The 16,657-nt window shown below is 43.1% G+C and overlaps 1 protein-coding gene across 4 annotated transcripts; it reads left to right on the top strand.

The window, feature by feature from the left end:
* The first annotated feature begins 1,844 nt into the window (after nt 1-1,844).
* SAR1B (secretion associated Ras related GTPase 1B) lies at nt 1,845-16,422 on the top strand. 4 transcript variants are annotated; one of them, XM_039701333.1, is made up of 7 exons: nt 1,845-2,072; nt 6,386-6,456; nt 9,306-9,425; nt 10,218-10,283; nt 10,831-10,934; nt 11,085-11,216; nt 12,700-16,422. In XM_039701333.1, exons 2-7 carry the CDS (start codon nt 6,402-6,404, stop codon nt 12,814-12,816), a joined length of 594 nt encoding a protein of 197 aa, XP_039557267.1. In that variant the 5' UTR covers nt 1,845-2,072; nt 6,386-6,401; the 3' UTR covers nt 12,817-16,422. The 4 variants fall into 4 exon arrangements, with proteins under 4 accessions (XP_039557267.1, XP_039557268.1, XP_039557269.1 ...); XM_039701334.1 differs by having other exon boundaries at nt 1,845-2,152; XM_039701335.1 differs by lacking the exon at nt 1,845-2,072 and adding an exon at nt 2,075-2,156.
* Nucleotides 16,423-16,657: the final 235 nt, after the last annotated feature.

Raw genomic sequence — 16,657 nt, 5'->3', positions numbered from 1 at the left:
TTAAATGAGTACAGAATACTGGTCCTATTAGAAGACAAACAGAAATGAAGGAGAGGAAGGTTGTTGCCAAGCAACCCAAAGCTCTGTGCTAAACAATTTCCCGAGCAGCACACGGTGCTGCTGTGACAATTTACTGCCTTAGTGGACATGCAAGCTCAGGGAGTTACCTGCAAACACTTCAGCAAGCAACAAGCTGCAAGGAAGGGCTGACAGCTGTAGAGCAATTTATCATCCTGCTGACTGTTTTCTTTCCTCACAGACCACTGTAAGCACCACTACAGCACTCACTACCCCCAAAACTGTTTTATAAAGCTGTGGTGTTTGTATAAAGGTCAAGGATCACAGCATCCCCTCAAGATACATTTTAAACAACACTACGAACAGTCCATGCTTGAACAATTAGATTTATTTCAAAGGCCAGCAACCCAAACTTTATCTCTAACATACCGTAACAACTGTTTGATTTGCATAACTCTACATTTCAGTTCTTTATTTTTCATACACCTGACAGCTGAACAGCCTGAAATTCCTCTTTCTCGGCTGCCTCTCCATGACTTCCATTATGTGCTTAGTCTGACACGAGGGAAATGAGCAAACATACAGCAATGCCAGTCTGTAAATCATCCCACTCACTCACTCCATTAGCTAACATTCTCTTTGCACAGGCTCTGCTCAGACCATAAGCTCTCCAGGACACAGCCTCTCTCTCCACATTATATTCATACTCTTCCCACTCTCCTGACCCTAGAAGCAACTACACAGTTAATTGCAAATTGTCGTTTTGCTGATGACTTTGAAGAAAAGCAATAAACACACTGTGCAGGAGGAGGGGGAAGAAAAATCAAAAGATCTCATTACAACTGAACTGCTTATGATGCAGCACAGCTACTGAAACACACAAGTGTATAATTAAGGAAGCAAGTGCAGAGGATGTGTATGTGAAATCAGGAGACACTTCCATCAGCACAGATTTGCACACATGCAACGAAAACAGACACACAGACAAGGCTGGCCCTGAATTTTTTATTCCTATATTAAAACACTGGCTGGTAAGCTCAGTTTCACCTTCACCATCTCGTTGTAAAGAAATACGTTTTGAGGGGAATAAAGCAATCAAGGCTTTCCCAGTTGGCAGCACACAGAACCAGATAATGCCGGCTTTACGAGAATGACAAGATAAGAAAGGCCCGCAGCGCCGCGGGCTGAGCTCAGCGATAACCACAGTGCCACATGTACAGCCCGGTTCAAAGGGCCAGACCTGGCCGTGTCACCCGTGTCACCCCCCGGGCTGAGGGACGGCCCGGCAGCTCTGACTCTCATTCATACCGACAGACAAATAACACCCCGTGCGCTACTTCTGCCATCGGGATAAATCAGAACGGAGATTTACGGTGCCTGACGCGCCGCTCTGTGCCCTCCTCAGCGCACTCGGGGCCGGGCCCGCTCCGACAGCCCCTCGCCCGCCGCCCCCGGTCCCGGCAGAGCCGCTCCTCTGCTCCCCAGCCCAGCCCCGGCCCGCGGGGAGGGCCCTACCGAGCCCGGCCGGCTGTGACCCAGCGAACGGGCCGTCCCCGGCACCCCCTCCCCGCGCTCTGCCCGCCGCCCCGGCCCCGCCGCCCCGGGGCGAAGGGCGGCCTGGGCCCGGGGGAAGCGCCGGGCTGGGCCATGCTGCGGCCGGGAGCGCTCGGAGCCGCCCGTGTGGCGGCGCCGGCCCGGGCGGGGGGGACGGACCCACCGGAACTGCCGGGCGGCCCGCGCAGCCGCACTGCGGACACGTGGCACTTCCGGGAGCGGCGCTGCGGATTAAGGGGGCGGGGCCGGGGGCGGGGCTGGGCGGGCACGCGGAGGGGCGGAGCCGAGCGAAGCCGAACCGAACCCAGGCGAACACAGCCGAGTCGCGCCGAACCGGGGCGAGCCCAGCCGAACCCAGCCGAAGGCAGCCCGGTCGGGACCACGCCCGCCCATCCGAACGGAGCCGAGTCCAGCCGAACGCGGACGAGCCCACCCGAGCGTGTGCGGCGCGGTGCCGGTGGCGGAAGCAGCCGCGGGGGGCGGAGCGGGCGCAGCCGCGGGTGAGTGCAGCTGTGGGCCGGTGTCGGTCGGTGTCCTCGGTGTCGGTGCTGCCCGAGCCCCGGAGCACCTCGGCTCGGCGGTGGGTGAGCGGGGCGGGCGGTGAGGGGTCTGTCCTCCCCGGCCGGGCCGGGGGTCCCTGCGCGCCCCGACCAGCCGCGGCCTGCGCGGGGCCGCGGGCAGCGAGGGGCTCCCGGCGGCCGCTCCCCTCCCTTCCCTCCTGTCCCCTCCCTCTCCTTTCCCCCCGCGCAGCCCGGGGGCTGGCGGCAGCGGCCGCTCCGTGCGGCTGCCCCGGTGCCCGCGGGTCCCCAGCAGCGCTGCCTCCGTGGGTCTGCGATGCTGAGGTGCGCTGGGTAACCCCGTAACCCGCAGGTGCCCTGCGGCCTCCCTGGGCAGCCGTCTGCCACGTTGTGCCGACCTGGCAGTGCTTGTGTGGAGTATTGTTTTGTCTTCAGAAGTTGCTGCTTTTAAGGGTTGAGTTCCTGAGCGGGTGCGCGGTGCAGCAGCCCTGCAGCGGGGATGTGCTGCTCTGACAGCTGCGCTTTGTGGGCCGGGGCTGCCTAAACCTGTGTCAGGTGCCCTCAGGAGCTCGGGTGTTCTAGTGCTGCCTCCACAGGTAAACTGTCTCAAAACTGAGTTGCTGGCAAAGAATTATTAAAATACTTTAAGAAAGTCTATGCTTTTACCTCATTTTCTGATATGCCTTTCCTTAGGTCTTAAAAATACAACATCCAAGTGCAGTTTCGAATCAAAGAATAAACTGTGTTGTAGAATCTCAGTTTATCCAGTGAGTTTCCTAGGGATTTTAACTTTGGTTGCCTGTGGTAATATTTTATAATGGTATGGTGATCATGTGTGAAATTGTAACTTTCAAGTTATCATGTTTCCATCCTACTTCAAAAACTAAAAATACACTGTTAGCAGTAGGCTTTAAGCAGTTGCTTGCAGGTTGTGGTTTCAGACTGAACTATGGCTGAAACTGATGTTTGTGCTCTCAGGCTGGACTGAGATTTCTTCTGTTGCCCTTGCTGACAGTCCCCCCACAGGTGTGGCGCAGTGTGTTCCCAGCTCATGCAGGAGCTGTTCACTTGGGTGTCACTGGTTTCTGTTTCCTAATTGTTCCATAAAGGCATTTAAAACGCTCTTTAAAACCCTGATATTTGTTTCTTATCTTAACTTCACAAGTCTTCAGAAATGAGCAAGAAATGAGCACTGTCCTAAGGTTTGGAAGTGAAATGATAAATTTTTAGCTAGAGAAAAAGCAAGTTGAGTGTAGGAGGAAAAAATTTCCTAGTTTTCAGAAGATAAAAGAGGTGTGAGGGAGTTTGCTTGCTAGTCCATGCTGTCAGCAGCTTTCCCTTCAGGAGGCTGGCTCGGCGTTAGCAGAGCCGCTGGGGAATTCCTCATTCTCTCTCAGTTAGTGAACCCCTGTTCTTGGTCTGTGGAGTGGTGGACCTGGCTCCACAGGAGTTACTGGGTGATGCTTGGCTGATGAAATAACCTCGACCAGGGTTGAAGGGGATGTTTTTCAGTGGTAGACATGTGTCACTGAAGTGATACTAGAAAGTTAACTTCGGTATCTTTGCAGTGGAGACACAGTGAGTTGGTGATGTCTGTAAAAGTAGCTGGTATCAAAAGACTGTCTTGGTCCAGCACAGCTTTTTGTTCAAAGCTTTTGTCTGCTTCCAGTGGATTATTTTCAAATCAGCCCTTCAAATAACATTAAAATAGTACCTTCTTCTCCATCATGGCTTGTGAACAGTGATTGCTGAGTCTTCATTGTTCTGCTTTTGTGGTGTTTTTAACATGAGCCTGAGAGTTTGAGTGTGTATATATTGAACAGAGTGAGCTCTTCCCTGAATTTGCTCTCAGCATAGCAACTCTTGAAACCAGAGCAGAGCCACTCTGGTTTTGTAATGCTTTGATTTGACACAGCTCTGAATTATAAAGTTACTTTTCCTGTGTGATAAGAGTAGATTTAATATCACTATTCAAATATTACCTGTGTGCCTTTGCAATTAGCTGTCCATTTTTTTCCCATTTTGAAAATGTTTTCCTTTAACTGCTGCCAGCTGATAGGGAGGTTGCTCTGGGAGGATTTGGGTAGCTCTGTTTCCAGCACCACTTTTCTTATGGTGATGGAAATTGAACCAGTATTAATGCCACTTCAGCTGTGTTTGTAGAGTAATCCTGTTCTCAGATTAATCGTTTGAATCTCACCCCTTAAACTTTTTTCTGTAATTCATGAAGATTGTTTTGGTTGATGTTTTTTATAAACCTAAGTGTAATAGATGGAACAGGTTGATACAACTGAACACTGAAGTTATTCTCACCTCAGTAATCTGAGCAGTTCTCTTACATCACGCTGTTTGCCCTGATTTGCAGGTTATTTGAGTCGATCGTTTCCCTAAGCCCCACAGAGGCTTTTCTCGATTGGTATTTTGCTCAAGCAATAAATAAATCTGCTGACGTGTGTGTTCTGCCATGTTTGCTTATTCTTGACCTTTGATTTTTAGCCATGCAAGGGACAGTTTCAGTCATGACATTGTGTAACTGAGTGTTTATGCATTGACAAGCATATTTGATTGGTATTCTTAAAAATTGTGCCTGTTGCAGCTGCTGTGTTGTTCAGAGCAATGTAGACGTGGTTAAAGGTTTAAGGGTTAGCTGTGGCGAAACCAAGACACCTGGTGCTTCATCATCTGAACAGATTTTGTTCCAGTGCAAGCAAAGGTCATTTAAATATCCACTCCTCTTCCCACATTATCTTTGTATGATCTCTGTTGTTGCGTAGCAAAGAAACTCTGTCATGAGTGCAGTTGCTGTGATGGACGCTTGGATTTTTGGGCTGGTTCAGACCTGTGTTTTGACTCCTGTGTGCTGTGCTCTGGGCTCAGAGCTGCCCTGAAGTCTTCTTGTGATGCCCCAAGGCAGCCCTGCAGCTTCTAAACAAGTGTGGTGAGAAGCTGTAGCAGTGTGGGTGCCTCTGCCAGCTGTGTTCAGCAGTGCAGTCCAGTTTTTCCAGGGCAGTCAGACTCCAGTGTCTGCAGGGCTCGTGTAGTCCAGTAGGAATTAGCTGGCTAAAGATTTCTAAGGATGTTGCCCTTTAGTCTCCAAGAGAACTGAAATGCTCACAGTTCAGTGTATCAAACTGGTGCTTTCAGTGTGTTTTAGAGCACAAGTTTGATGAGGAGCAGCTGGGGAGGCTCAGGGGGAAACCTCATCACTCTATAACTCCCTGACGGGTTGTAGCCAGGTCAGGGTTGGTGTTTTCTCCCGGGTCACAAGTGACAAGACAAGAGGAAACAGTTTCAAGTTGTGCCAGCAAAGATTCAGATTATACATTAGGAAAAATTTTTTCACTGAAAGGATGGCCTACCCTGGCACAGGCTGCCCAAGGCAGTGCTGGGTTCACCACCCCTGGAAGTGCTCAGAAGTCCTGTGGATGTGGCCTTGGGGACTTGGTTTAAGTGTTGAACACAGAGGTGCTGGGCTAACAGTTGGACTCAGTGGTCTTAGAGGTCTTTTTCAACCCCAATGATTCTATCATTATCCTCGCTTTAGATAATGAGGAAATGAAGATGAAAGCTAGGAAATTAATCACTCATGGCTACTAATGAACCTAGTGTGGGCTCTCAGCTCAGTTTTATGTTATTGAATCCAAGCTGAAGGAATTCAGTGGGAAATAGGGGGGTCTGGTGGGTTTTTTTTAACAAAACTTTTGCATTTAAGGTTTGAATTGTGGCAGCCTGTGCAGGGCAATACAGGAGGTCACTGTCTTTGAAGGGTAATTCCAGTGCTTTGTGCTAGGTAATTGTTTTCCATGACAGGCCAAACAGACAGGTTCTGTGTGGACAAGGATTTATTTGGTATCAAACTTCTCTAGATTCAACTCTGCAAAACTTCTTTGCCTCTTACTGCCTCTGCTTTGAACCCCAGCAGTTCCCAGGGGTGGCTGGAGCCCTAAATCTGCACTGATATCCCTCTAGTGCCCTCTCTGAAGTGCCACCTTTACCCAGTTGAAAATCCTGTTTAAAATCTTCAGTGAATCAATCGCGTACCTTCAACAAATTGTGCTTTGAATAAAATTATTTTTACTTCTTGCAAATACTTCTGTTCTTGTAGTGTTTTCCCAAGGGAGGGAAAAATCTTTGCTATTGTCATTTAACTGTTCTATGATACAGTTTACCAAAACTATTTTTTATTATTTTTAACACAGGATTTAAAATAATTTTTGTTACCTATAAAGATTTTACAATGCTTAATGTGCTGTTCTGATAGAACTGAAATGCATTATGTTTTCTCTTTATTTCAGACTATAAGATTCAGATATGTTCCTATTTGATTGGATTTACAGTGGTTTCAGTAGTGTATTGCAGTTTTTAGGTAAGTCATTATTGTTTGAGGCTTTTCCTTTCTGCTATTCTTGTGTAAAATATCTGTTCACCTCTGTTATCTTCAAATAAGACTGCTGGGTAAATAATAATATTTAATTTGGTGTATATTCAGCAATACTCAAACAAAAGTTTCACTTATCAATACTGAGCATTTCCAGAATGTGCTCTCCACTCCATCTTACATTAATCCTTCTTGAAAAAAAAAATACATTTTATTTCATGATCATAATAAGTCAAACTTTTCTAATCATACTCTATTTAAGCTGGAGTAATTCAGTTGGCTTTTATGGGTCTTCTCCTGATTTTTCTCTGCTATAAAGAACTGAACTCAGTTATTTTAATTCAGTTCTTTTGCATGTGAGGCTATCATTTCAGAATCCAAATAGGAGGGGCTGTCTGCAAAAAATTAGTGTCAGATATGGAAACCCTTTCTCATGTTCAGCAGCGCGTTGTTCTGTGATTTTTTTGTTCTGTGCCTCAGAAATTAATGTGAAACTTCACTGGCATCTGCTCAAGAGCCTCAGAAAATGATTCCCTGTTCAAAAAGTCTGCAATCCATATTAGTCCAAGGTGAAAAAAACCCCACAACCATGAGGAAAATTAATGTTAGGATACAATTAATGTTAGGATACTAAAAAAAGGATCAGAAGTTGCAGATCACATAGGTAAAAGACACAATTTTCAAGTTCAAAGGATTTTATTGAAGTGGTCAAAAAGCATTTGAAGCTAAGAAGTCATAGCAAGCTGTGCCACCTACCTTTTATCAGTTGAAAGTTTAAAGTTTTGCACTGAATGTCAGACCCTTGGCCCGCTATCAAAATGTTAGCCAGTGAAATTTTAACTAAGTTGACTAATCTTTCTTATCTCTTCTTCCTTAGCTGCACAGTGATTACTGCACACTGGCCTGCTCTTCCATTCCTGTGCAAGCAAAGGCTAATTCTGCTGAAAGACAGAGGAGTTTGAAGCAGCTCCCTCTTTTATGTCCCTCTTTTTCTAAAAGAAACACTTTCTCCTTGCATTCTCAGTTATAGTTAGAGTTGAAGAAGGCAGATCATAACATTTGGGAAACTGCCCACAGTTGCCTGTGCTGTCCTGTCAGAAGGCTAATGGGATCACTTTAGGAAGAACACCTTTGCACAAGTATACTTCTGGGAGGCATTTTTTAATTTGTATGTATATATAAAAACCCAGGTCTTGGTGTAGCCAGTAGCTGAAGTATGGCTGCTTGTTAGTCTTGTGTTTCTCTGAAAGACACCTGGGAAGCTTGAATGTTGTGGTGCAACCAGCAACATCTGACTGGGGAGCAAAGATTCCTGGATCTGCAGGCTGAGAGTGGGGAAAATATTCTTGTTTTCCTATAGTTAATAGAGTTTTATTTAACTCATAAGGTGAGTGTGAACTGGAGTTTCTCCTGTGATGTAAGTTAGTTTATGACAATGTTTGTCCACTTCTTTCTCTGTAAACGTTAACACTTTCTCCTCCACTCCATAGTTTAATAGTTAGTATATATTTGGGCATGTCAGAAGGTGAGTTTGGGAAGTAAGAGTTGTATTTGAAAGAACTGTGAAGACACTCTGCAGGACCTGGAGTAATAAAGATCATTAATGAAATAAGATATAATGAATATTCTCCATTCCTGCAAGTTACAAAACATGTCCAGCTGGAATGTGGTCCCTGAGATTAGCTCAGAGGCAGAGGGAGAGGTGAGCAAACAGCAGTGGTGTAAAGGTCTGCTGGGCAGAGGCACCTCTGCCCCTGCAGTGCTGCAGCCTCAGAAGGCTGGCTGAACATCCCAACACACACACACGAGGATAGCACATTACAAAAGAGAGGGTTTTTTTTCAGTACAGAACAGGATTGATTTTTTGGTTTTAAATTTAATTTATCTTAATGTTTTTCTTTGAATATCAATGAGTTTAAAGCAGTGAAAACTAATTCTGGCAGAGGATTCAGTGTTGACAAGTTGTAAGAGAATTGCCCTTTGATAATCTCCAATTTAAGAAAATATGGTGTTCGTGTTTTAAACATCATTCCTCTCCTTCACAGCAACTGTTGCATTTCTGGGGCTGCAAGTGGAGGGGGAGAAGAAGGGCAGAAGACATTTTTGTAAAGATGACAACCAATGAAAATAAAATTTCTTATGCCTGTTAGGAAAGCATTGTCACATGGGACAAAGTGTGTCAGAAGTGTCCTGATGATGCCATTCAGGATGTAGCCAACAGTTTTCCTGGGGGTGTGGGTGAAAGTTACTTTTTGTCCAAATAATATGTTAACCAATATTAAAGAATTTATACACAAATGTTGAATCCAGTTTCTCTGTATTATGGTGATTGAGGTCTGAATTTTCTTTTTTTTGTCTCAGATGAGTGTTTTGCTGCAATTGGAGGTAGGTAAACAGAGTTCAGGTTCAGAATGGTCCATGGTCCAGAGCCTGCTGTTAGTGCTGGGTCTGTGCCCACCTGTCCAGCACCTGTGGGCAGAACTGTCCTTTTGCTGGGGCAGAGTAAACTACATTGGGAGCATTTAGTCCTGTTCTCTCATAAGCTTTTCCTAAGATAACAGAATGCATTTCCATGATTGACACATTCACAGCAATTTGTGCCTCTCCTGCCAAGCATCCTCTCAGCTGCATGTTACCTGGTGCAGCAGGCTTGTGCTAAGTGGGAATGTCATTTGTACAACGTGGATAAAGGGCACTGATAAAGGTGTGGTGGAGTTTGCCTGGTCTGTATTTTGTACCGTGACTGTAACACGTTGTTCCTAGGAACAAAATCATCTCTAGGGCTGGAAATGAACTCCTGTTGAACTGTTTTATCACCAGGTCCTTTTTCCTTCTAGGACTGTACAAGAAATCAGGCAAACTAGTGTTTCTTGGACTGGACAATGCTGGAAAAACGACACTGCTGCACATGCTCAAAGATGACAGACTGGGCCAACACGTCCCCACGTTACACCCCAGTAAGTTAACAGAGCTGTTCCTTAGCTAGAAAGTGTTTGAGGGATTGCAAGAAAAGCAGGATCTGATCATGCCAGATCTGATTATAAGACCACCAGTGTAACTGGGGAGATACAAAGGGATTTTTGGGGTTGCGATCCATGTGTAGTTCAAGTAATCTTAAAAAAACAATGTGTGTAGGATAGTTCAGAGTGTTATATTTAAAATTAGGAGGTGAATAACAAGCAGAACAATGAAGCACAGAGTTTGTACTATAGAAGCTGCAAGAGATAGAGGCTTGCAATTTTTGGGAACAGCTTCTCTGTGTAATTAGAAAATCAGTGTTTGTGTCTCAGAGGTTGCTGTGTAATTGTTATCCTGGTAACCCTGCAGGAGAAAAAGTTCAACACAGGTTGAAAATGTGAATTGGGGAAGTCTAGTAAGGAAGTCAGAAACTGGAAAAGGATGTGAAGAGGAGAAGCCTTGAACAGTATTGAAAACTAAATGCCAAATGCAAAATGTTTTTTGCAAACCAGATGTCAGAGCCAACTGTTGTTTGTGTAACATGTAGGGATAAATAATGTAGGAATACTCTGCTCTTCTTAGCATTGTAGATATTTCACACATGCTTTAATGGTTAATAACATTTTGGTGATACATGAATGTGCCATTGATTTTGAGAGAATGTATTACTCTTATGTTCTCCTTGAATAAAAAATACTGGAAAGAACCAAAAGCAAGTAAAATCTATGTGCTAGAAGGCCAGACTTAAGCACTGCATAATCTTCACCTAGAGTAATTCTGTGTATTTCCAGCTTCAGAAGAGCTGACAATTGCTGGCATGACTTTCACTACCTTCGATCTGGGTGGACATGCTCAAGGTAGGAGTGTGTTTTGACTCCCTTAAGCTCACTGAACTGGGCTGGAGTTTGCTTCCAATCAGAAACACGGCCCTGCTGCAGAGACTGACTTCCCAAACTCTTCTGGGACAGCAGAAAAGACACTGACTGCTCTTTTGCCCATCTCCACCATTTGTCACAAATCACAAATATGATTAAGCAAGAGCTGCAGTGGAGGAGAAACTTTTGACTGTGAGGAGGAGTTCTGTACTTTGAATTCCTTGCATTTACCTTCAAACTTACCTTTGTTGACATAATTCCTGGGGGGAAAAAAACATTTCCACACATCAGCATTCATGTGGGATAGAACAGTGATAACATTAGAGCAAGTTATAATTTTTTTCTGTTATTTCAAGCTTTGTAAAACATGAAATTGGATTCCAAAGACTGGTAACATAAGCTAAGAATTAAAAAAAAAATCAAATTAGTAAACCCACACACACCTGTTGCTTGCTTTTTAATTACCAATGTGCATCGCTCTGTATTTGGAGATAATTTCCTTTATTTTTATTTCTTATTTTCCCTGTAGCTCGCAGAGTGTGGAAAAACTACCTGCCTGCAATTAATGGTGTTGTGTTCTTGGTGGACTGTGCAGATCATGAAAGATTGCTTGAATCAAAAGAAGAACTTGATGTAAGTTTAAATAAGCTTTTGAAAGTTTGAATTTCTAAGAACTAAGCTCAAATACCCAACAGACCTCTACGGTCACCTGCAAATGAGTAGTCGTGATTTGATCTTGTGTGTTTTAAATTAATCAGTCCTCCTTTGTCCATTCCTTTGCAGTCACTAATGACAGATGAAACTATTGCTAATGTGCCTATCCTGATTCTTGGTAACAAGATTGACAGACCTGAAGCCATCAGTGAAGAGAGGTTACGAGAGACCTTTGGTCTGTATGGCCAGACAACAGGAAAGGTATTGCTTTTTTTTTTTTTAATGACATTTTTTGCTTAGAGAGTTCGTTTGCTTTATTTATGTGTTGACTCTGGTTTGCTCTGTTATACAAAATAAATGTTTTTCTAATTTATAAAGTACTTAGTCCATACTAACAGTATATAGAATGAATCCTGGAGTCTCTTTGTGTGTGTTAAATGTATGTCTGCTACAACTTCTTATGTCATATTTAATGCTACATTTTTTCAGAGAAAATGTATTTGTATCTGGAATAAGTTTTTAGTACTTCGACTTTCTTATGCACTATTTTTAAACAGTTTTCAGAGGCTATAGTTGTAGAGTGAATTATGAGTGAAAACTGAATAGAATCTTTCTCATTTCAAGTGCAAGCTTTAATAATTTTCTACCTAACATATTTACCTAAAGCTTAGAGATAGATTTACACCATTGTAGAAGTCTTAAGTTTGTATGTGATGGGAAGGAGAAAGTTCCTACTGGCATTCTTAGCAACAAGGCAGATTTCTAGTAAGGGTCTTCGTGATACTTCAGCTCCTGTTAATGTAAAGTTAATACAGTGCTCTGCTTGTGAGCATTGGAAATGGTGTTTGATGTCCTTGGCCCTTGGAAAGAAACCTCCTGCAGCTGACAGAGTCGTTCCACTGTGGCTTCCAATCACAGCTCCCATTAGCTGACCAGCTCTGCTGAGGACACTGCCTTGCAATTCCTCTGGGCTTATTCACTCTTAGGTGCCTCCCTTTAAGTTCAGTGCCAGTCATAGTTTAGGTCAGGCAGGAACAAATCTTTACTTTCTTGTTTGTTGCATTTTGCCCTCTTGTTTTCTGGTCTTTACACCACATGTATTTGATGAAGCATGGACACCACTGTGAATCTCCAGTTGAACAGCAGCTTTATTGCACTGTGCTGATTTTGGCAAGCAAGCACATGGCACTCTTGCTTTGGTCAATCCTAAAATTTGTAGCAAATGTTTTGTTTTTTTAATCTGGTTGGAAAACTGTTGCAAACAGAGCAGGGAACTGTGACTGAACACCAAATACAAGCTCTAAAATTCTCTTTGCATGTTTGCTGTACCATTCTGGTTTCACATACTTTCCCCTTTCCAGTGTGGATGCATGTGAGAAGATGCATAATGTTCTTGTACACGAGTTACTGAGGTGAGGGTTGCATGTTCAGGTCTCTCTGTGGAGGTGTCAGGCCCAGAGAAGCTGGGGATGGCCCATTCCTGGAAGTGTGTTTGTGCCAGTTTGGACAGGGCTTGGAGCAACCTGGCCTAGTGGAAGGTGTCCCTGCCCATGACAGGGGTTTGGAATGAGATTAGCTTTAAGGTCCCTTAAACCCAACCCATTCTATGATTTTAGATTAATTTATTTTCCAAATTCCAGTGTCAAACACGAGTTAAAGAGGGGCGTTCCATAGAAGCAAACGTCCGTGTGGAATAGGTGTTGCTCATAAGGGAGCTGTAAGGGATGTTTGTGTCTCTCTGCAGGGCAGCACACCCCTGAAGGAGCTGAATGCCAGGCCCCTGGAGGTGTTCATGTGCAGTGTGCTGAAGAGACAAGGCTACGGGGAGGGGTTCCGCTGGATGGCCCAGTACATCAACTGACCCTGCCACAGCCACGGCAGCACGGCTCAGCCTGGCTGCTCCTTGTCTGATCACTCAGTGTACGTAACTTGAATTCAGTTGACTGTTCAATTTTAAAAATACACATTTTTAGCTAATTATATCATTGATGCTAAATTGTAAGTGTGAGGATTGCAAAATTATTTCAAGCAAGTTTGTAAGTTTAAATACCACAACCTGTGAGCTTTCTAATTCCATGCAACATCCTTTTGCAGCTTTTAATTTAATGAGTCTCCAGCACCATTTTTGGTCAGAGCAACTTTCCAGTACAGTATGTTTGAATGCACTTTTTAACAGCTGAAAATGATGAACATGTGAAAAATATTTAATGCTTATGTTAAATTTTTTATGTACTTTTTTGAAACTGGTTTTATAACTTTAGAGTATATAACCATCTTTCAAGGAATAATAAATAATTAGCTGATGGATAATTGCATGATGCCTTACAGTTTTCAATAATACACTTTCTTATGCAACGTCATGCAATAAATTTAAATCCAGTTTTTGGCATCTTTAATGGGAAATGTTTCATTTTAATGTGTCTTAACTAGTGAGGCTGATCTGAATATGTGGGATATTTTCCTGAAACACAAGCAGGCCGCAATGTAGTTTTGTTGTAGATCAGAGTAAGGTGGGTTTTTTCAGAAGACTAAATTGTATTTATTTTAGGATTTTCCATTGTAAAGGAAAAATCTACTGTGATGCCCTTATAATTACCACAAATACAAAAACTCTAAATTAGCTGTGCCAAAGTAAGTCTTGAATTAATGACAAAAGTGGTCTTAATCTACTGGTCTCTTGAATTAAACCCCTGATGTGACACAAGAAATACAGTTTCTTTCTGAAGAAATAAGAATACCACTGCACTAAATATCCCGTTTTCAATTTAATTATTTTTTGGGTTTACCAGAAGAATTGCCCATGAAATTTCCAGGTAAAAAAAGGGATTGCCATTGCTGCTTTTGCAAGTTTACCACTCACACTCATTGGCCAGTTTTATTTTCAGGACAAGATGGATTCTTTTATGTGGTTTTGCCCTGAAACCTGGCCAGTGTGGCAGCTGCTGGCTGCCCAGGGTACTTTTTTCTGGGGTAAAATCCAGTTCCTCTTTCCAGTTTCTGATGCTTTTCCCTGCTTTTGAGTGTTAGCTCCCCAAGGAGAAAGCAGGTTATCTTTGAAGAAAGGGTGTTGCAGCACGTTTCATTGATGCTGGCTGGGAGCTGTGGTGGGTGCTTTCTTGTGCTGGGCAAGTTTTACTCCTAATTTGCCAATGAATGTGGGGTTTCAGCCCTGGAGTCACCATTTCTCTATGATGGGTTTGAGTTTCACTGTGTAGTTTGTTTTGTCCTTGTACAAATACAAACTGCTGCCAGTTGTACTGAATCCCTTTTTCTTCCTGTTGTATATCTTCTCTAAAATACTTTAGGCCTTATGTTTCCAATATCCATGGCAGCAAGTGTATTTCTGACTGATTTGATTTCACAAATGACTTTCTTTTGACCTCTGGGCTGAATCTCAGATCTAAAGGCTGTAGGCACAAAGCAAATAAATGAGACTTATTCCTTGCCCAAACCTGAACTGGTATGATTGAATATTGATGATCAGTTCCCCACAGTCCTAGATTGTGCATCTGAATAATTCAGAACCTAACTAATATAAATTGTAAATGAAGTTTATTACTGCAGAATCACATGCAAAACATTAAGCCCAGTTTGTGTGTGATGCAGTTCAGTGTAAGGGCATTGGAGGGCTTTTCCAAATGACCAACATAGAGAATTCTGCAATTAAACTCATGCTCAGCTGTGGAGTGTGTCTCTGCTGCATAAATCCAAACTGGAGGCAAGAATGGCCTCTCACCACTGTGTGGACAGTGTGTGTCTTTACTACCTACAGCCATTATGTAGGGGATGTGCCTCTTGGTTTTTTCTCTAGCTTTTTCTGATGATGGTTGTAATGCAGAGAGCCACAGCTAAATCACTAGATGGTGTAAATATTAAAAGTTCTACTTGCAGAGTCACATTGTGCTGTTGATGTGAGGGATTTGGGACTGTGTTGCCCGTGCTTATGGAAATGAAGCTGGAAGTGGAGATGTGCTGCACTTCCACAGGCTGAGCCATTGCATGGGCTTGGAGGGCTCCTCTTCACCTGCTCTTCCAACCAACTGTGAACAACAGCACTAAAGAAAGGGGTAATCCTATTAAAAATGAAAAAGGAAGGGAGGTGATGGTGCTTAAAAGTGTGTGTTAAGAATAGTTCCCAGTGTTGTGGAAACACTCTTGATTTCCTGGTTCCGGCTCTGGGATGGTGGCTGAAATGTTTTTGTAACAAGGGCATGAAGAAACCTGGACCTTGTGTTATCCAGCTGGGTATGTTGTTGGAATAGGTGATCAATGCTCAGTGAAATACATAAATAATCTTGCTCTATTTCATTTCATTCAGCAGAGGAAGGACCTTTCTTCTGTAGTTTACATTCTGTTGTGCACATGAATGTGAATGAGTGTTGTGTGTCTTTGTGTGAAGACTTTATTAATAGACAAATATACTGATGAGAATTTTCCTGGTGGTTCTCATCCCCACCCCCTCCATATCCCCCTGGCCATTTATTTCTATTTTATTCCTATTACTGTGGCCAGTCTTGCTTCAAAAAAGTAGTGTTCACATTTGGGTCTGACTTATATGATTTATTTTTTTTTGCACTCTTGACTATGCAGATTTTAATTGATCATCACTTTAAAGAATGTGAAAAAGAAAACTCATTAATAAAGATGTTATTTATGAATTGTCTCATTTTGTTTTTACATTGCAACACTTCCTTGAGAGAAATTAATGCAGATTTCTAAGATCCTAATATCTACTTCTGACAGTGGTCTGTATTTCACAGCAGTGACCCCATTTACTAATGTCTCTGGGTTGAATAAGATTTCTTTTGCTTGGATGTAATTAAAATTGGGGTCTGGTATGTATTGTATAACTGAGAGGTGATTGCTGTATTTCAGTCTTGGTTTAATACATTTTCAGCAACAATTATTGGCATTGGAGATGGGAAAGCTCTCCAAGCTTTCTCATTTATCCTGCGCCAGATCAGGATTATTTCTGTGTTCAGGTCCTGACTATGATGTGCCAAAGGTGGCCTGTGGCATTCACTGGAGTACAGTACCTGCATGCATGGGAGCTTTATTGTGGTTTGATAATTGGCTCTGAGCATCAAACAGAACATGTGGCATTCACTTATTTATAATAATGTCAGTTCAGAAAAATGATGGGGGTGGTCTCCAATCCCAGTGAATTCACAGGTTTACTGGAGGTCAAATTGTTCTTCTCTTGTTTGTCCTGTCAGAGTATTTGGTTGTTCCCAACCAAAGTCCATTGTTTCTGTTGACTACACCGTGCTCACATTTAGGTCACACTATTGTTAGTTGTGGACTGAGGAGTTACATTTGAGCTTCATCCACTGGGGTCAGTGGAGACGTGTAACTTCCTTGCACTTGGACAAACCACTCTTTGCACTGGTGCTTCTGTTCTGAAATGTGAGTGCGCTCAATGTTGGAAGTCGTAATTTATATAATAAACTGCAGAAGAAAAGCTAAAGATGAAAGTGTTCTTTAACGTGTTGTCGATGCATTTGTTATTATGTTGTCCCATCCTACGCTGGAAATACAAGTATTGGGAATAGAAAATAAAATTTTGCTTGAAATTTGAAGGAGTTTTAAACAGATAGTTCTTGACAAATTATCAAAATCAGGAAAAAAGTGTGCTCAGTATATGGTCTAGGAGTGAGTTTGGGTTTTCTTGGGTGGGTATAGTAATAGCTCTGTCTCATTTT

The sequence above is a fragment of the Passer montanus genome, unplaced genomic scaffold (genome assembly GCF_014805655.1).
Source record: "Passer montanus isolate IOZ18808 unplaced genomic scaffold, ASM1480565v1 scaffold15, whole genome shotgun sequence".
In the NCBI taxonomy this organism is placed as follows: Eukaryota; Metazoa; Chordata; class Aves; order Passeriformes; family Passeridae; genus Passer; species Passer montanus.
The sequence above is the reverse complement of the archived record's forward strand: the minus strand, read 5'-3'. Positions and strand labels throughout refer to the sequence as shown.

What these genes read in the sequence shown, in the direction of transcription:
- SAR1B (XM_039701333.1), top strand. Translation starts at nt 6,402, where the DNA reads ATGTTCCTATTTGATTGGATTTACAGTGGTTTCAGTAGTGTATTGCAG. An exon ending in TAGTGTATTGCAGTTTTTAG is followed by an intron (nt 6,457 to 9,305) that starts GTAAGTCATTAT and finishes TTTTCCTTCTAG; the next exon opens with GACTGTACAAGAAATCAGGC. An exon ending in AATCAAAAGAAGAACTTGAT is followed by an intron (nt 10,935 to 11,084) that starts GTAAGTTTAAAT and finishes ATTCCTTTGCAG; the next exon opens with TCACTAATGACAGATGAAAC.